This window comes from Thalassophryne amazonica, chromosome 6 (genome assembly GCF_902500255.1).
Source record: "Thalassophryne amazonica chromosome 6, fThaAma1.1, whole genome shotgun sequence".
Taxonomy (NCBI): domain Eukaryota; kingdom Metazoa; phylum Chordata; class Actinopteri; order Batrachoidiformes; family Batrachoididae; genus Thalassophryne; species Thalassophryne amazonica.
The window spans coordinates 129,461,480-129,485,974 of NC_047108.1; the positions used below are offsets into that span (position 1 = coordinate 129,461,480).

The window sequence follows — 24,495 nt, forward strand, 5'->3', positions numbered from 1 at the left end:
TCCTCAATGAGGATATAAAACTATTGATGAGATAATCTATCTCACTCACAGAGTTTAGGTAGCTACTCTGCACTGTGTTGGTATATGGCATTAGAGAACATAAAGAAGGAATCATATCCTTAAACCTAGTTACAGCGCTTTCTGAAAGACTTCTAGAGTAATGAAACTTATTCCCCACTGCTGGGTAGTCCATCAGAGTAAATGTAAATGTTATTAAGAAATGATCAGACAGAAGGGAGGTTTCAGGGAATACTGTTAAGTCTTCAATTTCCATACCATAAGTCAGAACAAGATCTAAGATATGATTAAAGTGGTGGGTGGACTCATTTCCATTTTGAGCAAAGCCAATTGAGTCTAATAATAGATTAAATGCAGTGTTGAGGCTGTCATTCTCAGCATCTGTGTGGATGTTAAAATCGCCCACTATAATTATCTTATCTGAGCTAAGCACTAAGTCAGACAAAAGGTCTGAAAATTCACAGAGAAACTCACAGTAACGACCAGGTGGACGATAGATAATAACAAATAAAACTGGTTTTTGGGACTTCCAATTTGGATGGACAAGACTAAGAGTCAAGCTTTCAAATGAATTAAAGCTCTGTCTGGGTTTTTGATTAATTAATAAGCTGGAGTGGAAGATTGCTGCTAATCCTCCTCCTCGGCCCGTGCTACGAGCATTCTGACAGTTAGTGTGACTCTGGGGTGTTGACTCATTTAAACTAACATATTCATCCTGCTGTAACCAGGTTTCTGTAAGGCAGAATAAATCAATATGTTGATCAATTATTATATCATTTACTAACAGGGACTTAGAAGAGAGAGACCTAATGTTTAATAGACCACATTTAACTGTTTTAGTCTGTGGTGCAGTTGAAGGTGCTACACTCAACAAAAATATAAACGCAACACTTTTAGTTTTGCTCCCATTTTGTATGAGATGAACTCAAAGATCTAAAACGTTTTCCACATACACAATATCACCATTTCCCTCAAATATTGTTCACAAACCAGTTTAAATCTGTGATAGTGAGCACTTCTCCTTTGCTGAGATAATCCATCCCACCTCACAGGTGTGCCATATCAAGATGCTGATTAGACACCATGATTAGTGCACAGGTGTGCCTTAGACTGTCCACAATAAAAGGTCACTCTGAAAGGTGCAGTTTTGTTTTATTGGGGGGGATACCAGTCAGTATCTGGTGTGACCACCATTTGCCTCATGCAGTGCAACACATCTCCTTCGCATAGAGTTGATCAGGTTGTCAATTGTGGCCTGTGGAATGTTGGTCCACTCCTCTTCAATGGCTGTGCGAAGTTGCTGGATATTGGCAGGAACTGGTACACGCTGTCGTATACGCCGGTCCAGAGCATCCCAAACATGCTCAATGGGTGACATGTCCGGTGAGTATGCCGGCCATGCAAGAACTGGGACATTTTCAGCGTCCAAGAATTGTGTACATATCCTTGCAACATGGGGCCGTGCATTATCCTGCTGCAACATGAGGTGATGTTCTTGGATGTATGGCACAACAATTGGCCTCAGGATCTCGTCACGGTATCTCTGTGCATTCAAAATGCCATCAATAAAATGCACCTGTGTTCTTCGTCCATAACAGACGCCTGCCCATACCATAACCCCACCGCCACCATGGGCCACTCGATCCACAACATTGACATCAGAAAACCGCTCACCCACACGACGCCACACACGCTGTCTGCCATCTGCCCTGGACAGTGTGAACCAGGATTCATCCGTGAAGAGAACACCTCTCCAACGTGCCAAACGCCAGTGAACGTGAGCATTTCCCCACTCAAGTCGGTTACAGCGACGAACTGGAGTCAGGTCAAGACCCCGATGAGGACGACGAGCATGCAGATGAGCTTCCCTGAGACGGTTTCTGACAGTTTGTGCAGAAATTCTTTGGTTACGCAAACCGATTGTTTCAGCAGCTGTCCGAGTGGCTGGTCTCAGACGATCTTGGAGGTGAACATGCTGGATGTGGAGGTCCTGGGCTGGTGTTGTTACACGTGGTCTGCGGTTGTGAGGCTGGTTGGATGTACTGCCAAATTCTCTGAAATGCTTTTGGAGACGGCTTATGGTAGAGAAATGAACATTCAATACACAAGCAACAGCTCTGGTTGACAGTCCTGCTGTCAACATGCCAATTGCACGCTCCCTCAAATCTTGCGACATCTGTGGCATTGTGCTGTGTGATAAAACTGCACCTTTCAGAGTGGCCTTTTATTGTGGGCAGTCTAAGGCACACCTGTGCACTAATCATGGTGTCTAATCAGCATCTTGATATGCCACACCTGTGAGGTGGGATGGATTATCTCAGCAAAGGAGAAGTGCTCACTATCACAGATTTAGACTGGTTTGTGAACAATATTTGAGGGAAATGGTGATATTGTGTATGTGGAAAAAGTTTTAGATCTTTGAGTTCATCTCATACAAAATGGGAGCAAAACCAAAAGTGTTGCGTTTATATTTTTGTTGAGTGTATATTATTTTTTCTTTTTGAATATTTATGCTTAAATAGATTTTTGCTGGTTATTGGTGGTCTGGGAGCAGGCACCGTTTCTACGAGGATGGGGTATTGGGGGGATGGCAGGGGGAGAGAAGCTGCAGAGAGGTGTGTAAGACTACAACTCTGCTTCCTGGTCCCAACCCTGGATAGTCACGGTTTGGAGGATTTAAGAAAATTGGCCAGATTTCTAGAAATGAGAGCTGCTCCATCCAAAGTGGGATGGATGCCGTCTCTCCTAACAAGACCAGGTTTTCCCCAGAAGCTTTGCCAATTATCTATGAAGCCCACCTCATTTTTTGGACACCACTCAGACAACCAGCAATTCAGGGAGAACAGTAGTGTAAATTGGAGTTTTTTTTATATGCGGTACTTGAAAGATTTGGTCTTAATGAAGAAGCAATTAAATGTATTAAGTCTATCTATCAAAACCCCACAGCTCGGATAAAATTAACAATAGCCTATCAAAACAAATAACACTTAAGAGGGGTACACGCCAAGGCTGCTGCCTCTTTGCACTCTATATTGAACCCTTGGCACAGGCTGTATGTCAGGATGAGGAAGTGAGAGGAATGCAAATAATGCAAGTAAAAGGAGGACAACATATCATAAGTTTATTTGCAGATGACGTAATACTATATCTAGAGAACCCAAACCAAACCCTCATCCCTCTGATTAATTTAATTAATACTTTTTCTGAACATTCAGGGTATAAAATTAATGTGACTAAAACCCATATACTATCATTTAACTATACTCCATCTGAGGAAATTAAGACTATGTTTAATTTGAAATGGGATTTAAAATGTATAAAATACCTTGGTGTAATTCTAACTTAAAACCTTAACGACTTAACGACACAGACTACAGACACAGACTGCAGCGCATTGTGGCCTCTGCTGAGAAGGTGATCGGCTGTAGCCTTCCATCTCTCCAAGACCTACACGTCTCCAGGACTCTGGGCTGAGCAGGTCGGATTACAGCTGACCCTTCTCACCCTGCACACAGTCTATTCAAACCACTCCCCTCAGGCAGGAGGCTATGGTCTATCCGGACCAGAACCTCCCACCATAAGAACAGTTTCTTCCCCTCTGCTATTAGACTCATGAACTCCTCATAACTCAGTCACCTTAACCTTAACTCTGTCACTTTATCATTTTATCACGGGTCACTTTAGACAATGTACTTTTGTTTTTAATTGCACTCCTCCCACTGCACTGTTTTTCTGTTTTTCTGTTCTTCTGTTGCACACAGCCTTTCATATTTCATATTTTATCTTATATTTTATCTTATTTCGGCACATATTTTATATTTTATCTTAGCATTTTATATTGCTCTCTCCTTAATGTTACACCATTATATCAAAGCAAATTCCTAGTCTGTGAATCCTGTTCATTGGCAATGGCAATAATCTTCTTCTGATTCTGATTATATAAAATTAATTATGATCAAATCAATCTTCATATTAGGCAGGACTTAAAAAGACGGTCAACTCTTACCTTAGATCTCAATTCAAGAATTTCAACAATAAAAATGAACATTCTCCCCCAACTACTATATCTTTTCCAGTCGTTACCAGTTAAAATTCCACCACAGCGGTTCAAATACTGGGATAAGATCATCTCTACATTTATCTGGAATGGTAAAAAACCAAGAACCAAATACTCAACACTACAGCTGTCTAAGGAATAGGGTGGAATGGCACTCCCTAATTTGAGGGACTAGTACTATGTAGCTCAGCTCAGAACAGTAATTAAGTGGTGTGATCAAAATTATTCTGCTAAATGGAAAGATATTGAGGCAAAAGTGAAAGATATCCCAGTTCAGATGCTTCTGGGAAATAATAAACTTACAAAAACACTACAGCACTCACTTCATCCTATAGTGTTCATACTTTGGAGATTTTATCTGAGAAAATTAAACAGGACAAATTGGAAAAGGAAGTAAAGTTGTTGAGCTGGGTTGCATATGACAGTGGATTTACACCGGGTATACATGATCAAGGATTTAAAATTGGGGGGGAAAAGCGGAATAACGGCAATATGTACTATAATAAAGGATGGCAAGCTGATCTATTTTCAGGAATTGAAAGACCATTACCAACTGGGAAAAAATGATTTCTTCCGGTACCTACAATTTAGAGATTATTTTTGAAGAAAATACAAAGTCCACCACAGGAAAAACACCCCCGTGTTGATAACCATTTGTAAAAACCAGGCGGCTTTTGATGGCTTTCAGTTGAGTGAGTATCTGAGAAACTGTTTAACAGCTGGACATGTTCCAACTTGTCCTTAAGGCTTCCAACGGAGGTGTTTTTCCTGTGGCGGCGCACCGTGCCGGCTGCCTGCCAAAGCGCCAATCTGTCCGCACGTCTTTCATTACAAAATCTCCTTTAACAGTGGAATGTCTGGATAATCTGCTGATCCCGACCTCTTCTGAAAGTTCTCTGTTCTCTCACGACGTCCTGGGTCAACAGAGGCTTAAATTTGGAGGTTTTCAGCTCGAAACAGGCTGACGACGGCGCTCAGAGCACGGCGCGACGTCCCGCTCCGTGGGAAGTCCTTAAAGCGACAGTAACACTCCATAATCTCTCATCAGCCGTTAAAATTTTCACCGAAAACCAACTGAATTTCTCGAATGGTGTCCACTTCGATGTACCTCACAGGTTCTGAAAAAAGCTTGATCAAGCAAAGCGCCAGTCTCTCAGGAAGAAGTCAGACAAAGGAATTCTGACGGGAGGGGTGGACCAGTGCTCACTCAAAGCCTGCCCACAGGCAAATGACGTAACCGACAGGCGTGAAAAAACTCTCGCATGCCCACGAGGGTTCAAGCTTGGCTGATGTAATCACACGTGATTCAAATCCATATGGTTTTTGAAAAAAATAAAAAGGTCCGATACTTTTCTCACAGACCTCGTATATATATATATATATATATATATATATATATATATATATATATATATATATATATATATATATATATATATATATATATATATATATATATATATGGGACACTCACAACCGGCACCATTCTATTGCCCCCCCCCCCCCCCTTTGAGGTGCCTTGTACATTTTGCACTATAAAACTTGAATAAAAATTAAAGTGCCAAAAAAAAGATAGGTGCAACAAGCTTATTGCTGCAAAACATCAACAAAGTATTGCGCAAAGGGTGTGAATACCTATGCACATGTGATTTCTTAGTGTTAATAAATTTACAAACACTTCAAAAAAACTTCATGTCATTATGGGATGTTGTGAGTAAAAAGGCTGTAACATAACAAAATGTGCAGTGAATACTTTCCAGATGCCCTGTAAATACAACCCCAATTCCAATTTGCAATTGAATGTTGAGAAATGTTTATATTTTTTTCACACAGTTGTGTGGTGGTGATCCTCACCCCATCTTTGCTTGTAAATGGCTGAGCCTTTTGGGGATGCTCCTTTTATACCCAATCATGACACTCACCTGTTTCCAAACAGGTGTTCTTTGAGCATTCATCAACTTTCCCAGTCTTTTGTTGCCCCGTCCCAACTTTTTTGAAACATGTTGCAGGCATCAATTTCAAAATGAGCAAATATTTGCACAAAAACAATAAAGTTTATCAGTTTGAACATTAAATATCTTGTCTTTGTGGTGTATTCAATTGAATATAGGTTGAAGAGGATTTGAAAATCATTGTATTCTGTTTTTATTTACATTTTACACAACGTCCCAACTTCATTGGAATTGGGGTTGTAATTTATGTGTGCCCTCGTTGTGATGCATATGCCTATACGCGGTGGTTGCACTTGGCACAACAATGTGCTGCACAAATGCACTTTGTACTTTTCTCAGAATTGAAACAGGAATGTGAGGAGTTGTTACTGGCTGACCTTTGTTGCACTTCTGATGTGCTGACAGTCTTATAACTGTGCAAACATCACATGCAACACCTGCTCTCACCTTGTGCAGGTGTGGTTCCTTTTTAATTGCAATATGGATTCAGTGGGATTAACTATAGTGGATGTGGAGCGCACAGTGTAACACGATGCACTCCAACCGCATAATGCATATGCAATAAAAATGAAAATAATTCTGGGGATGAATTTAACATGATCACAACAAAAAATGACACCCCTGATACTTGACAACTAAGCTGTTTGAACAGCTCTTAGCCTTTTATAAAAACAGAATATATACGTGTTTCACCAGAGGCTTCAGTGTGCTTGTGGAGGTTGAAGGACGAGGTTACAGTCAGAGGTGGCCTAAAGTATAGGCAGCATAGGCTGCCTATACTAGGACACCAGGAGGCACAAGTCACATCACTTTTTTAATAGCCTTTATAATAGTGGAAGTACGATCTCTTGTGGTGACACATAGTATCACTTATTTTCCTTTTTACACCGGAATATGTCCCCAACATTATTAAACATTATTCAACGGGGGGAACGACATAAAACCTTGCCTAACCTAAGGCACCATCATCGCTATGAGTGGCCCTGGTTACAGTGTTTCATGAGAGGTGCTGCAAACTCTTCATCACTGAACTGTTTTAGATTTTGGAATAAAAACAGGTCAAATGTGGACAGGGACTGCTGCTAGCTTGCTCTTCCATCATCGCATTTGCAGTGTTGTCGAAAACAAGTGGTGATAGTGGCAGCTGTTGTCTCCACCCAATTTGAAACACATTGGCTGTAATGAAGGCTGAAGACTGAACACTGGACATACTGTTTGACATTATGGTCAATGCCAGTCACCCTCTGCACACCGTCAGCAGCAGCCACAGGAGCCTTTTCAGCCACAGACTGCTCCTTCCCAAGTGCAGGACCATCAGACTGAAAAACTCCTTTGTGCCTCAGGCCATCAACTCCTCACTCAGGGGGAGGAGGAGGAACAGGAAGACAGAGGACGGGAAGGAGAGGAACACTAGTCGCAAGTAAGCCAGTAGCAAGCAGTATTTCTGGTATTTATATTTGTGCATTTATATTTGCAAACTGTTTGGTCGTTTTTTTTTTGTTTTTGTATTTTTACTTTTACTTTTGATACTCGGTGTGCCTCTTACACTGTGTGCTGCTATACAATGCTGCTGGAACCTCAATTTCCCTGAGGAAGTCTTCCCAAGGGATCAATAAAGTTCTATGTAATCAAATCTAATTACGGGAATTGCACTTAAATAAAAAAGTAGATTACTGGCTCAAAAAAGTTACTCAAGTAAGAGTAGAAATAAAGTTTTTAAAAGAAATGTAAAAAGTGTTTGCTCTTCTTTCAGTTTTTGGGCCATTCCATCTCAAGTCACCCAGAGGTTCCAAATATTAGGTCAATGCCAAATATTAGGTCAGTATCTTGCAAACATTTGAAGTTACAGCCTTTGGAAATTTTTGTGAATTGGTCACATATCGTGAAAACAGTGTTTTCTACCAATTTTTCACATTAATAATGAATTTCCTATATGCCTCACAGTTTTGGAACTGCTCATGCCAGGCTAATGTTTGGTGTAGAGTTTGGAAATACTGGCAGTTTTGGTGTATCTCGTATGATCTGCCTTCCATAAAGGCCTCAAAATGGGAGAAAACCCAAAATTTGACATGTCATTCATATCTTTGATTAGTTCACAATAAAAGAAATGTACTAGTTATGGCTATAGAACTTTTTGTATGATGGTTTGTGATATAATGGAACATATTTACACATTTAAATGATACACCAGGTTGTTTTAACAAAATTTATAGTTGTTGAAAAAATTATCATTTTGAAAAAGTGTCAAAATATGCCAATTTTCATCACCCCAGATGCCAATGTGGACAGTTAACTATCATATTCATATTTTCCCATATATTCTTACATACCTCAAGATGATATGCTGCAAATATGGTGTTATAATTGAGCTCCATTTGTGCTAAAAAAAAAAAGAAAAAAAATGATATAATATAATAATTTACTGGAGAAACTTAAGCGATGTCCAGATATTAACTGGTTCAACCATTTACACAGAGAAATGGTATTTTCTAGATATGTATTAGATGAATATGGTTAAGGTGTGTTATATGTAGATGCTGTTATACTGGAACCTTTGTTTTTGTCTTTGTTTTTGGTTTTGTTTTTTTTTGTGAGCTATCTGGAGAAATATTTGACTTCTTTTATCTGTAGATATGTGCTGCTGCTGTTCAGATTGTGTTGGATATAAATGTGTATGAACAGGCGTATATGCCTGGTTTGATTTGATTTTATGCAGGGGGGTAGGCGTTGATAAGTGTTGCTTCTGCCTACGCCTTTAGGCACCAGGTATTTTGTTTATTTTCTTATATTTATTTTCAACTCTGACTTTTCTGTTATGAGTTTGGTTGTTTGTATACGAGTGAATTTCTGTTATGCATGGGTGTCTAATAAATTCAGTTCAATTCAGCTTCCTTCTTGTGATTATAAATAGACACATTAACATGACACATAGGCTATTTTGGTGGATCTGGACATCTTCAGAGGCGATGGTCTAGTGGGGAGTTGATGGTCTAGTTGGGGAGGTGATGGTCAAGTGGTTAAAGCGTTGGGCTTGAGACCAGAGGATCTTCAGTTCAAATCCCGGCCTGACTGGAAAATCACTAAGGGCACTTGGGTAAGGTCTTTAATCTCCTAGTTTCTCCTGGTGTGAGTACCTTGTATGGCACCACCCTCACATCAGGATGAATGTGAGTCATTATTTGTAAAGTGCTTTGAGCATCTGATGCAGATGGAAAAGCGCTATATAAATGCAGTCCATTAGTCCATTTACCATTTTGGGATTAGGTCACTTCATGAATATTGAGCAACACCTTGGTTGCATCACTAGAAATTGGGAAAACCATAATATCCATATTCCCATTGGGCCTCGTATCAAAGTTGCGCACTTGTGGTGTAAATTTCCGGTGTAAATCTGAAATACACCAAAGTCGCCGTGACATGTATCAAGCAGTGCGCACCTGCCCATTTCCGGCGTACGCCCGACGTGACCTTGATAAATGCGGCGGGTGAAAACAATCGTAATTATAATAAACACGCCCATAAATATTCAGACTCCGCTTCAGACTCACCCCCATTTTACGACATGGAAGCCAGGAAGACGGCACAGAAAAAGAACTCCACCAATCACGACGCGTGCTGTCGTATTAATTGTTTTGTAGTATAATCAAAAAAATGTTACAGTGGTCCATCGTTTATTGCATATTAAACAAATATGTAGGACTGCTTTTTTGCATTTACGCAATAGCTCTAAAATCAGAAAGGTCTTGTCTCAGAGTGATGCTGAAAAACTAATTCATGCATTTATTTCCTCTAGGCTGGACTATTGTAATTCATTATTATCAGGTTGTCCTAAAAGTTCCCTAAAAAGCCTTCAGTTAATTCAAAATGCTGCAGCTAGAGTACTGACAGGGACTAGAAGGAGAGAGCATATCTCACCCATATTGGCCTCTCTTCATTGGCTTCCTGTTAATTCTAGAATAGAATTTAAAATTCTTCTTCTTACTTATAAGGTTTTGAATAATCAGGTCCCATCTTATCTTAGGGACCTCGTAGTACCATATCACCCCAATAGAGCGCTTCGCTCTCAGACTGCAGGCTTACTTGTAGTTCCTAGGGTTTGTAAGAGTAGAATGGGAGGCAGAGCCTTCAGCTTTCAGGCTCCTCTCCTGTGGAACCAGCTCCCAATTCAGATCAGGGAGACAGACACCCTCTCTACTTTTAAGATTTGTTGTGTGGGCCGCTGAAGAGGAGGTACTGCTGGCCCACCACCACCAGAGGGCACCCTGCCTGGAGTGCGGGCTCCAGGCACCAGAGGGCGCTGCCGCCTCACAGGAGCAGCCGGGGTGACAGCTGACACTCATCACCTGTGACAGCTGTCACCACTCATCTGATCTGCATCGGTATATCAGCAAGACGTCATCTCCACCTCTTTGCCGAGATATCGTTCTACCTGAAAGGTAATATCCTCAGCCTGACTGCTTGATAGAAAGCCCTTTTTGTGATTTTTGTGAGTGATAACAGACTTTTTCTCAAACGAGAGGTGGAGGTAGCTTCCCTGCCGTGCAGATTGCTGGGTGCAGACGCACCCACGTTTAATTGTGTTTTTGTTCCTCGCCAGCAGTACCAGGTCCGACACGCGGAGGCAGTGGCCACCTGGGAGTTCGGGACTTGGCGGCTCCAGTATTCCCGGGGTCTGGTGGCGGAGGAAATCGTGTGGTTCCGGTTCTGCTTTGGACAGGCGTCTCCTATCTTCGAGCCTGCCCACACAACACCTTGTAATTTGACCTCTGATCTATTGTGTAATCTGTTGTGTTTGTTGTGCACGTTCGCAACAGTAAAGTGTTGTTATTTGACCTATTCCATTGTCCGTTCATTTGCGCCCCCTGTTGTGGGTCCGTGTACTTACACTTTCCCAACAGGATATCTCGGCCAACGTCATGGATCCCGAGGGGCGTCAACCGGCTGTTGAACGGCCAATGGAAGAACAGGGTGCACAGGCGCCCGCAGGAGGAATGATCGGTGAGTTGCAGCGGATCCTCACCGTTTTCACGGCGGGATTGTCTTGCGGGATTTCCTGCACCGATTCGTCTTCGTATATCTAGACGATATACTCATCTTTTCTCCGGATCCTGAGACTCATGTCCGGCATGTACGTCAGGTCCTGCAGCGGTTGTTGGAGAACCGGCTGTTTGTGAAGGGAAAGAAGTGTGAGTTCTACCGCACCTCTTTGTCCTTCCTGGAGTTTATCATCTCCCCCAACTCCGTCGCTCCTGATCCGGCCAAGGTTGCGGCGGTGAGAGACTGGCCCCAACCCACTAGCCGTAGGAAGCTGCAACAGTTCCTCGGCTTTGCTAATTTCTACAGGAGGTTCATTAAGGGCTACAGTCAGGTAGTTAGCCCCCTGACAGCCCTGACCTCACCAAAAGTTCCCTTCACCTGGTCGGATTGTTGCGATGCCGCGTTCAAGGAGTTGAAACGGCGCTTCTCGTCTGCACCCGTTCTGGTGCAGCCTGATCCTAGTCGTCAGTTAGTGGTTGAAGTGGACGCCTTGGACTCAGGGATAGGAGCTGTGCTTTCCCAGAGCGGGAACACCGATAAGGTCCTTCACCCGTGTGCCTATTTTTCCCGCAGGTTGACCCCGGCCGAACGGAACTATGACGTCGGCAATCGAGAACTCCTTGCGGTGAAAGAGGCTCTTGAAGAGTGGAGACATCTGTTGGAGGGAACGTCCGTGCCATTCACGGTTTTCACTGACCACCGGAACCTGGAGTATATCAGGACCGCCAAGCGGCTGAATCCCAGGCAAGCCCGCTGGTCACTGTTCTTCGGCCGTTTTGACTTCCGGATCACCTACCGTCCCAGGACCAAGAACCAGAGATCAGATGCCTTGTCCCGGGTACATGAAGATGAAGTCAAAACGGAGTTGTCGGATCCACCGGAACCCATCATCCCGGAATCCACTATCGTGGCCACCCTCACCTGGGACGTAGAGAGAACCGTCCGGGAGGCCCTGGCACGAAGCCCGGACCCCGGAACTGGGCCGAAGAACAGACTTTACGTCCCACCAGAAGCTAGGGCTGCAGTCCTGGACTTCTGTCACGGCTCTAAGCTCTCCTGTCATCCAGGGGTGCGAAGAACCGTGGCAGTTGTCCGGCAGCGCTTCTGGTGGGCGTCCCTAGAGGCCGACGTCCGGGATTATATCCAGGCCTGCACCACCTGCGCCAGGGGCAAGGCTGACCATCGTAGGGCTTCGGGTCTGCTCCAGCCGCTGCCCGTGCCCCATCGCCCCTGGTCCCACATCGGCCTGGATTTTGTCACGGGTCTCCCGCCGTCCCAGGGCAACACCACCATCTTCACGATAGTGGACCGATTCTCCAAGGCGGCCCACTTCGTTGCCCTCCCGAAGCTCCCGACGGCCCAGGAGACAGCGGACCTCCTGGTTCACCACGTCGTCCGGCTGCATGGGATCCCAACAGACATTGTCTCAGATCGCGGTCCCCAGTTCTCCTCGCACGTCTGGAGGAGCTTCTGCCGGGAACTGGGGGCCACGGTGAGTCTCTCATCCGGGTACCATCCCCAGACCAACGGGCAAGCAGAACGGGCCAATCAGGAGATGGAGCAGGCCCTGCGTTGCGTGACAGCCGCGCACCCGGCGGCCTGGAGTACCCATCTGGCCTGGATCGAGTATGCCCATAACAGCCAGGTGTCGTCAGCCACCGGCCTCTCCCCTTTCGAGGTATGTCTGGGGTACCAACCGCCTTTGTTTCCAGTGGTTGAGGGAGAGGTCGGTGTGCCCTCGGTCCAGGCCCACCTACGGAAGTGCCGTCGGGTGTGGCGTGCCGCCCGTTCTGCCTTGCTGAGGGCCCGGATGAGGTCAAAGGCCCATACAGACCGTCTGCGGATCCCGGCCCCTGCGTATCGGCCAGGGCAGGAGGTGTGGTTGTCGACAAAGGACATCCCCCTCAAAGTGGACTCCCCCAAGTTACAGGACCGTTACATCGGTCCCTTCAAAATCCAGAAGGTCATCAGTCCAGCCGCAGTGAGGCTTCAGCTGCCGGCCTCACTGCGGATCCATCCTGTATTTCACGTGTCCCGAATCAAACCACATCACACCTCACCCCTCTGTACTCCGGGTCCGGCACCGCCTCCTGCCCGGATCATCGATGGCGAGCCGGCTTGGACTGTGCGCCGGCTTTTGGATGTCCGTAGGATGGGCCGGGGCTTCCAGTATTTGGTGGACTGGGAGGGGTACGGACCTGAAGAACGCTCCTGGGTGAAGAGGAGCTTCATTCTGGACCCGGCCCTCCTGGCCGATTTCTACCGCCGCCACCCGGACAAGCCTGGTCGGGCGCCAGGAGGCGCCCGTTGAGGGGGGGTCCTGTTGTGTGGGCCGCTGAAGAGGAGGTACTGCTGGCCCACCACCACCAGAGGGCACCCTGCCTGGAGTGCGGGCTCCAGGCACCAGAGGGCGCTGCCGCCTCACAGGAGCAGCCGGGGTGACAGCTGACACTCATCACCTGTGACAGCTGTCACCACTCATCTGATCTGCATCGGTATATCAGCAAGACGTCATCTCCACCTCTTTGCCGAGATATCGTTCTACCTGAAAGGTAATATCCTCAGCCTGACTGCTTGATAGAAAGCCCTTTTTGTGATTTTTGTGAGTGATAACAGACTTTTTCTCCAACGAGAGGTGGAGGTAGCTTCCCTGCCGTGCAGATTGCTGGGTGCAGACGCACCCACGTTTAATTGTGTTTTTGTTCCTCGCCAGCAGTACCAGGTCCGACACGTAGACTGCTGGGGGGTTCCCATGATGCACTGTTTCTTTCTCTTTTTGCTCTGTATGCACCACTCTGCATTTAATCATTACTGATCGATCTCTGCTCCCCTCCACAGCATGTCTTTTTCCTGGTTCTCTCCCTCAGCCCCAACCAGTCCCAGCAGAAGACTGCCCCTCCCTGAGCCTGGTTCTGCTGGAGGTTTCTTCCTGTTAAAAGGGAGTTTTTCCTTCCCACTGTAGCCAAGTGCTTGCTCACAGGGGGTCATTTTGACCGTTGGGGTTTTACATAATTATTGTATGGCCTTGCCTTACAATATAAAGCGCCTTGGGGCAACTGTTTGTTGTGATTTGGCGCTATATAAAAAAATTGATTGATTGATTGATTGATTGCGGGAGTTACGTTCTAAAAATAGCCCATAATACGCGAAACTGCGATGTAGTCAGCGTTATTTTTTACAATTATTATAGACGTTTTAAGGCTGTAAAACCCCTCACTACACAGTTTATACACTTTCTCAATCAGGCATGAACATTTTCTCACTTTTCTCTCATGTGTAAACACTCTCAAAGTTTAAACCTTAGTAGAAAAATAAGAGCAAACTGTTTTCAGGCCCAAACATTTGTTTGAGAAATAAAAATAGAACATTTTCCTATAAATAATTATGATGGCTTTTAGAACTAACAAATTTAATTTTAACAATCAACGAACGAGGTCGGACACATAAGAAATTATTAATAGTGACTGACCAGTATTTCACTGATTGCGCCTCTGCGTCCTGACGCTGTGCCTTTTTCCACTCACACCTCACTGCAGGTGTCTGTTTCCGAGTGACAAACACAGTTATGAGTAGTTGTTGGCGCTCTTTTTTCTTCTGGGTGAGAAGATTCTTATAAACAGACACGCAGAACACAGAACACTGTAAAAAAAAAAAAGGCATGCAAAATTGGACTAAAAACTCCGCGAAACGACGAGGCCGCGAAAGGTGAACGGCGTTATAGCGAGGGACCACTGTATTCTCTTTTCACATGTCAATAATTCTTGACGTGGATATTTGCTCGCTCAATTAATAAGACACGCCTAATTTTTCAGATATCTTTATTCTTAAGATGTATTTCTTCATTTATTTTATTGTGACAAACGAATGGAGACGACAAAACCTGGTTGCAGTACGGGCGAATTAAGGGAATGACGAAACTACAGTTATTATCAATTTCATTGTCTAAAACGATCACACCACATGAAGTTAAGCTCAGCGTTGCTCTGGCTCCAGGCTCGAAGTCTGGAGAAAAAGGCGAGCAGCGCTTTCCTTCCTGTCAGCGCTGTGGCCACGGATCGTGCTCGAGACCAGCAATCCCGCAAAGGCGTGATTTGTATTGATTATTATGTAGTATAATCAGGAAAGTGTTATTTATGTAACATATGCATTGATTTGTATAATGGCACTGTTTATCATGTTGATCATCTTCATTTTTATGTGGATTCCAGCGCTGGTTCATTTTGGTGTATAATTTACGCCACCTCTCGACCTGGTGTATATTTTCAGCGCAGCGTACGACAACGACCACATTGATAAATGCCAAGTAGTGCAGCCATTTTGGTGTACACCCCATATACGCTCAAATTTCGCCGTACGCAACGTTGATACATGAGGCCCATTATGTTTAAAAATAGAGAAAAATGGCAAAACATATATTTTAAGAGAATTAGGTCATGCTGGGATTAGGTTGCTGACCACTGGGCAATACTTCATACTTCTTGTAACCACACATTTCCCCACATGATGCCATGTACTGTGAAGAAACAAGCACAGACATGTACTGCTGTCAGCAAACAGCAATGCAAGGAATACCAAACTCACCTTTATTTCTGTAAACCTGTGTAAAATAAATGGATCACTCAAATCAATTTACAAGGTAAATAAGAGATGTTTTACCAACTCTTTTAACAAGAAATATATTCAAACTATGTATCTATATAATCACTGTAAATGTGAGCATATATGTTTTAAAGTTCTTCATGACAAGTGTGGTTTTAAAATCTGAACAGTAAAAATCAGTTGAGATTGTATCATTTTTGGCAATTTATTAAGTAAAACAATGTGTTTTACTTAATTCAATTGAATATAGGTTGAAGAGGATTTGAAAATGCTCTGGCGGTTGTGTATGAGTAAGATTGTAAGGTTTTGTCCAAATTGCATATTTGTTATGATTCTGCCAAATATTGTTGCAACTACATTTTGATTTGAAGATAAAATCACATGAAGGAAGCTCAATAACAACACCATATTTGCAGCATATCATCTTGAGATATGTAAGAATATATGGTTTAAATATGAATATGATAGTCAACTGTCCACATTGGCATCTGGGGTGACAAAAAATGTGCATACACTTTTTCAAAATGATAATTTTTTCAACAACTATCAATTTTGTTAAAACAACCTGTGTATCATTTAAATGTGTAAGTATGTTCCATTATGTTCTATAGCCATAGAGAGTGGATTTCTTTGATTTTGAACTAATCAAAGATACAAACATGTAAAATTTTGGGTTTTCTCCCTTTTTGAAGCCTTTATAGAAGGCAGATCACACTAGATACACCAAAACTCCCAACATTTCCAATCTCTATGCCAAACGTTAGCCTGGCATGCGCAGTTTCAAAGCTGTGAGGCATATAGGGAGCTCATTATTGACGTGCAAAGTTGGTAGAAAACACTGTTTCCATGATGTGAAAACTTCACAAAACGTTCCAAAGGCTGTAACTTCAAAAGTTTTCAAGATACAGACCTAATATTTGGCATTTCACCCTAACTTTGGAATGTGATTAACATATAAAATTGACAGAATAAAGCTGAGGGGTGACCTAGGATTTTTTCACAAATGGGTGATTTCAGATGGAATGATCCTTATAACTTGCATGCATTAGTTAGGGCATGTTACTACCCAACCTTGGACCTGAAATTTCATCATTTCTAAGGACAAGGTTCTAACTGACAGTGACAGACAGAGGGCAGTGTGCACATGCATATAAAAAGACCCCATTGTTTTACTGAGTCTGCATTTAGGTGAGAGTTCTTGAGAATATGTCGCAATCTGCATGGCGCTGTGGGAAATAACTCACACATTCCGTCAGTCACACAAGTAGTTGTAACACTCACTGGAGGGGTTCTTTGTGATGTGAACTGTCACTTTTGGGATTCCTGGGCCTGTGGGATTTTTTCCAAAAAGACGTCTTTATTAAACCATCTGTCTGAGCAGCATGGAGAGTTCATACTGTTTTGTATGTGCGTATGTGAGTGTCTCCTTTACCCAGGCAGTACAGAATGAAGTGGGTTTGATTAGGGCTGAATTCTGCTTTGAAGAAGCTGCATCCATTGATCAGATTGCAGGAAATGCATTGGCGGTGAAAGACTCCATCCAGGTTCACACTGCAAAATAAAAGATAAGTGTTATCAGCACCTTTTAAAAAACAACCAGGCCAGACAGGAGCAGTTTGATTTGCTCCAGGACACAATCACCAGCATGCTGGGATATCAAGGAAACACTGGAGTGTCTCGGGACAATCTGTTCAGACAATTGACTTTTACAGATAGTGCTGTTAGGCATCGCACTGCCTCTCTCCACACCACTGCTTACAGATCTTAGCCAGTATTAATCACAGGCTGGCTCTAAACAAGCCATCTGCACGCCTCTGAGCTCTCAAAGCCCAAATCTATGCAAGCTAAAAAAAACTTCTGAAACTGAGGAAGCTGATGACAGAATGGACAAGTGCATACATCACAGGTAGTGACTCACATCTCAGCAGCTGGTGGCCTTGAGCAAATGCGGTGAGTGAGAATGAATGCTTCAGATATAATCACTTTACAAAGCAGGAGCTGTGCTCAAGCAGTGATACACCACCAGTATACTGAGCCAAACATCCAACACGGTACTCAGTCCTTATGGGCGTCATGTACTTAAATATATTTCATATAACTTGATCCTGTTCCTTCCAAATCCAAATCTGATAAGAAATGTTGCCATTGCACAGGCAGGTTCCATTTTTCCAAACTCAAAGTGCCCTTTTTGGGTCAACAAAACAAGATTATGAGCTTCCTAACAGGCTTCTGCAGGCTGATTTGGTAGTTGCCCTGCTGTGCAGTTTGTATTTCAGTTGCACAAGCAGGATGAGAAGTGATATCACAGTTGTTAGAGCTTGATATGCTCCAGGTTTTACAGGCCACAACATTTCCAAATGAAGACAACACCAGAAAAAGCAGGTCAACACAAATGCACAAAACAACTGAATCAATACAACAAAAGGGCATTGCGAATGTCTTGAATCAAGACTAATGACATCCCGGACTCGACAATCAGAAGTGTCTATGTTCACAGTAACTTTCATGACTCTGGGTCATCGGCCTTTGAGGTCGACAGGTGCCTGGGAAAGCTTATGGAGTCACGAGGTCTCTGGACAGGGGTATTTAGCTGTGTTGATATCTGTGCAGGAAGACAAACATCCAAGTCCCAGGGGTTCTGGTGCTTCCTGAATTATTGTATGATTGTGAGACTTGGATGTGAACCAGTCACCTAAGGCAATGATTGGATGTCTTTGGTACTAGTCATCTTTGGAGGATCTTTCAATACCACTGGAATGACTTTGCATCAAATCAGCAGTTACATAGTTTGTTTGACAAAGTTTTGACAAAGTTTTAATTCGGCACACAAAATATTCAAATAGAAAAAAATGAACAATTCCACAAACAAACACAGACAAAACTAGTGAGTCCGAAAGGGTGTGGGCTGAAGCAAAGCTTATTAGCGCCCACCCCTGCTAGTACAAGTCCAACAATTCTAATCAGTCATATTTACATAAATATAAATTCACTACTACATGTCGACACACAGACATACACATCAATATACTATTCACTTATAATTATATAGTACCAGATCATGAGAAAGTCAAATCAAGGCACTTTACGCCAGTAAGGACTAACCTTACCAACCCCCAGAGCAAGCACTAGGCAACTGTGGTGAGGAAAAACTCCCCATAAGGAAGAAACCTCAAGCAGACCAGGCTCTTGGGGGTGACCCTCTGCTTGGGCTGTGCCACATATACCTATATACATACGTATATACTTTACAAACGCATATACATACCCACACATTCAAATATACAAGTCCCACTTATAAATTGAACATTCCATATAAATCAAATTATATTTGCTTCTTTATGATACTTAGACATAATGTTCTTTTTGAGTAGTTTCTTAAATCTTACTAAGGTACTACTCATTCTAACCTCTGTTGAACATGTGTTCCATTTCCTCACCCCAACCACAGACACACAAAAACCCTTTACATTTGTTCTTACTGGTGGTTTCATAAAAATTGCACAACCTCTTAAACTATATCTGGATTCCCTCAATCGGAACAGACTCTGGACATGTCTCGGTAAGGCTTGGTTTTTCGCTCGAAATAAAGTTTGAATTGTAATGTAATCGACCAAATCAATGAATTTTAATAAATTTAAAGACACAAATAGAGAATGAGTTGGTTCACGATATTGTTTATTGCAGATGATTCATATGGCTCGTTTTTGCAAAAGGAATATTGGATTGGTATTTGATTTGTAAGTGTTTCCCCATGACTCAACACAATATGTCATATATGGTACCATCAGAGAATGATATAAAGTAAGTAACCCTTCTTGCGGCAGTAGGTCTTTGGCTTTATACAAAATGGCTATAGTTTTTGACAATTTTGATTTCACATAATTTATATGTGGATTCCAGCTAAGTTTATTATCAATTATAACACCTAAAAAGTTTATTCTCTGTTACTAACTCAATTTCCTTATTGTTTATAGTTAAATTTTTACATTTGGGTGCCTGTTTATTTCCAAATATAATACATTTAGTTTTCCCAAGGTTGAGTGACAACTTATTAGCGTCAAACCAAACCTTAAATTTTTCCAGTTCTTTCTCCACTATGTCCAGAAGCTGTTCAAGATTTTCACCGCTACAGAACACAGTTGTATCATCCGCAAAAAGGACACATCTCAGTGAACTCGACACCCAACTTATATCATTTATATAGATTATAAACAACAAAGGACACAGCACTGAGCCCTGCGGCACCCCACATGTGACATCCCTGAGTTCAGAATTTGTATTATTGAATTGAACATACTGAAATCTGCCTTGTAAATAACTAGCTATCCATTCATATGCCAGACCTCTGATTCCATATTTCTGCAGTTTACTTAATAGTATTCCATGGTTAATTGTGTCAAACGCTTTCTGTAAATAAAAAAAAACACCTATTGTGTATTGTTTATTATCAATTGCAGTTGCTATACTTTCCACAAAGTCCATCAAAGCATGTGATGTAGTTCGAGACCTTCTGAATCCATATTGTTCTTCACAAATGATGTTATGCTTCAGTAAATAATCATTTAATCTTTTAGCAAATATTTTTTCCAAAATTTTGGAAAATTGTGGCAGGAGTGATATAGGTCTATAATTAGAAAATGTGTGTTTGTCACCAGTTTTAAACAGAGGAATTACTTTGGCTATTTTCATTTGAGAAGGAAATTTACCAGTACTTAGTGACATATTGCAAATATAATTGAACGGTTTTACTATACAATCAATAACTTTTTTTAATAAAGCCATATCCAAATGATTAAAATCAGTCGATTTCTTACTTTTTGAACCATGAACCAGATCAAGTATTTCCCTTTCATGAGTACCACCAATGAACATTGAAACAGATTTGTTAAACGTTGAATTATTTACCCAGAAGTTATTAGTTGATGAGTCAATTTTACTGGCAAGATTTTTACCCACATTAACGAAGTATTCATTAAAGTGTTCAGCAATAGACTCGTCGTTATCAATCGTGATGTAGTTGTTACTCTGAAAAAATGAAGGATAATCTCTAGTTACTCTATTCTTTTTTACTATTTCATTTAATATGTTCCATGTGTTTTTGATGTTATTTCTATTTTTGACAAGTAACTCATAATATATTTTTTTACTGAGTCTCATGATATTAACTTATTCTTATATGTTTTATACTTACTTTCAGCTTCCTTAGTTCGTAGTTTTATGAATTGTTTATATAGTACGTTTTTCTTTTTACATGCCCTCTGAAGTCCCTTAGTTATCCATGGTTTGTTGCTATATTGATTTCTATATATTTTGTCAACAAATGGACAGTGTTTATTATACAAACTGGAAAAAATGGAAATGAAAGCATCATATGACCTGTCAACATCATCAACAAAGACTAGCATGAGTATTACTTCAATTGTGAAGGACAACAGACTGTATTGGTCATGTGGTGCGTTTCTCTCTACATGATCCAGCACACAGAAACCTCCATGTTGAGGACCTCAGCAGTTGGAGAAGGTGAGTTTGCTGTTTCGCAGTTGGGAATATTGCACTGTCTCGCGGTTCGTGACTCATGCCAAAAGTCAGTTTCAGTAAAATTCCAGTTTAGGGCACAATGTAAACAAACCTCGTGAAGTATGGACAACAGGACAACATTGGGGCACGGCAGAAGTTCATCACAGGTGCTACACCTCTTCTAGATAAACCTCTCAACTTGAGAGAACGTTTCATTATCATAATTGCTCGTGAACTTGCTGAACTGGCACCATCCACATTCTTGCTAGCCATTGTTTACACGGCTTTGAAACGCAGGACCTCTGCTGGCACCGTGGTGCATTCTGGGAAGTGCAGGAAGATTATGGGAAATGCTAAAGTACCAAATAGATTTCCACTTTCGGGAGGTGGAGATGGACTGGATGTTGGCCTGGGTGTTTGCCATCCAGGACATAAGATGGCTCCATATTGTTCTGGATGTGGCAAAGTGCAACACTGGTGCAAACACTCAGACTTGACGAGACTGTTTTCAAGTGTTCTTAAATTTGCAAAGTGTGTTTTTGATGCTACTATGTTGAATGGATGCAGGTGCTTTTTGTACAGTTGAGCTCAAAAGTTTACATACCCTGGCGGAATTTTTGTTTTTTGGCCATTTTTAAGAGAATATGAATGACAACACAAAAACGTTTTTTTTTCACTCATGGTTAGTGGTTGAGTGAAGCCATTTATTGTCAAACAACCAGGTTTATTCTTTTGAAATCATAATGACAACACAAAATACCCAAATGACCCTGATCAAAAGTTTACATCCCCCTGTTCTTAATACTGTGTGTTGCCCCCTTTAACACCACTGACAGCTTGGAGTCTTTTGTGGTGGTTGTGGACGAGGCTCTCTGATGGTGAAGCTGCCACTGAATATGTTTCAGACTTTATTTACATTAATTACAAAGAAATACAAACAGTATGGCAATCTATGGTAAATCTGCATGGAGTAGACCATTTGTGTCAAACTGATTCCAGAAAGGGCCAAGAGGGTGCAGGTTTTCTTTGTAACCACCAACTCCAGCAGGTGATTTCACTGATGAACTCTTCCCATCTGCTCAAAGTGATGTTCATCAGTGAAATCACCTGCTGGAGTTGGTGGTTACAAAGAAAACCTGCACCCTCTTGGCCCTTTCTGGAATCAGTTTGACACCAATGGAGTAGACAGTTCTCAAAAACTGAGTGACTGTGCAAGAAGTAGAAGAGTGAGGAAAGCCACCAAGACACCCAGACAACCCAGAAGAAGTTATAGGCTTACGTGGCTGTGATTGGAGAAATTATGCAGAGTGCAAGCTTTGCATTTTGTATGTTAGTGTTTTCTGCATTTGCTAGTTTTGTCTTATTTCGAAATGTTGTGGTCCCTACTGGCCACCATAGTAATTTGTTATTTGTACTGTCTGTGGTTTTGTATCCACTCAACAACCTTGAAGGTGGTCCAATTGTGCAACCTGCTACTATGACATTCCACCAACAAGCATGTTATTTTTTTCTTTGGACATTAACGGCAGCATTGCTAAAATCTACATCAAGAGGATGGAAACTGTTATTTAGTGGGAGCTCAACTCTGGTTATTTATTTATCAACTGTAAAAAGGACTCAGATGAGTAATATGCACAAACACAAGTGAACCAGTGAATTTTAAACAATGGAAAAACTATCAGAAGGAATACTTTCTTAGCACAAATGGAAGAAGTCATGGGTCATTTTATGTATTTTTGTCAAGATAATATCGATCAACAGGCATTTTAAACAGATATTTAATTGTTGTCAATGAAGCTGCAACAGGTGCTGGATTGTAACAAAAAAGCAAATTAATTAAACAAACAAACAAACAAAAAAATCACATTCAGCTTGCCTTTCAAGAATCCTCAATATATAATGAAGGAATTGCTGGCCAAAAATCAGTATAACCAATGTCTGTACCATTTTTTAAAAAATTAAACCTTTACTAAACCAGATAAAAACAAACAAACATTGAGATCGAGGCATCTTTCACAAGAAAGGCAACATAACACATCATAATGGACAAAACCAACACAACCACCAGAAAATACAAAGTACAAGCAACTGAACAAACAAAGCACAAGGGATTTGTTGTTGTTTTGCAGTGACAATGTAAGATCTAAAACAGTAACAATTCAAGGCTTAAGTCACATACACTTTTTAAAGGATTTCTTTTTTTTTTTTTTTTTTAGATAGAACGGAAAGCTGTCAGTCAAACCAGTTCTGGCAGTTTTAGTTCAGATTGGCTGGCATTCTAAGCATAGAAGGCAACAAAACTGAAAACTTTTTTCCCATGTTGTTGGCACCCGGAGTGGCTGGACCCGCAATGCAAACTCCCAGACTAGGCTTTGGTGGAAGAGAAATCATGGTCTTTATTCCAGGCCTTGTTTCTGTACCCATGTGCTCAGTCAGAACAGCAGAAGTACTAGCAGGATTAGGCAGAGACGCAGTCATAAACGAGCAGGGTTCAGAGGCATGAACAAACACCGACATCTGGGATGAGGCAAGAGGCACAGTCAAAGAATACAGAGCAGGATTCGGAACACGGCAGAACAAAAACTCAGGACTGTGAAGGGCGCTGGAAAGTGTACAAAGACAACAATCTGGCAAAGGTGTGGTGACTGGGAAATTAAATAAGCAGGTGTTAACAAGGTGCATGTGAGGAGAAGGATCTAGAAAGGGGGCGTGGCTTCGAGTATGCATGGGGCAAGATAGTGAGGAAGGGAGTGCGCAAAGTGGAGTGATGTAATAGACAAAGACACGTGAGCTGGTGCAAGACCAAGAGAAAATAAAAACACAAAGCAGACAGAAACAAGGTGAGAGACAAAGACATGGGGCAGGTGCAGTGATGTCAAGTGAGAACGTGATCGGATATGAGTGAAGGATGAAAACAAAATGGCAGGTACAGGACATGGAATGAAACAGAGGTCTACGAACAGAACATAAGAATTAATCAGAGAATAATGAGAAAATAAACCCAAGGACAAAACAAGACTGAAACTGACTAAGAAAACAAAGTGGCTAAACAAACCATAAATAAAACAGAGACTCGGTGATGAACACAACCCGACACTAAAGCACAACAGATAATATAACAAATGAGAAGAACAAAATAAACAAGTGATAAACAATGAAAACACAAACTGGCTGAACAAAACAAGAACAGAACTGGACTATGGCTAAAGTATGAAAAGTAACAAAGAAACAAAGTGACAAAGCAAAATAGAACAGCATAAACACATGATAAATAACTAATAAAACAGAGCTGGGGCAGATGGTGGGTAAAAGAAG

At 42.0% G+C, this 24,495-nt stretch overlaps 1 protein-coding gene across 1 annotated transcript in view; it reads right to left on the reverse strand.

Moving 5' to 3' along the window:
• The window catches only part of LOC117513115 (inactive dipeptidyl peptidase 10), a 108,032-nt gene that overhangs the window by 45,072 nt on the left and 38,465 nt on the right, over positions 1-24,495 (reverse strand). Inside the window, exons 3-4 of the mRNA XM_034173452.1 lie at positions 17,096-17,214; positions 16,945-16,992 (exon numbers count right to left, since the gene is read on the reverse strand). Of these exons, the coding sequence (XP_034029343.1) occupies positions 16,945-16,992; positions 17,096-17,214 (167 nt within the window). The remainder of the gene's footprint in view (positions 1-16,944; positions 16,993-17,095; positions 17,215-24,495) is intronic.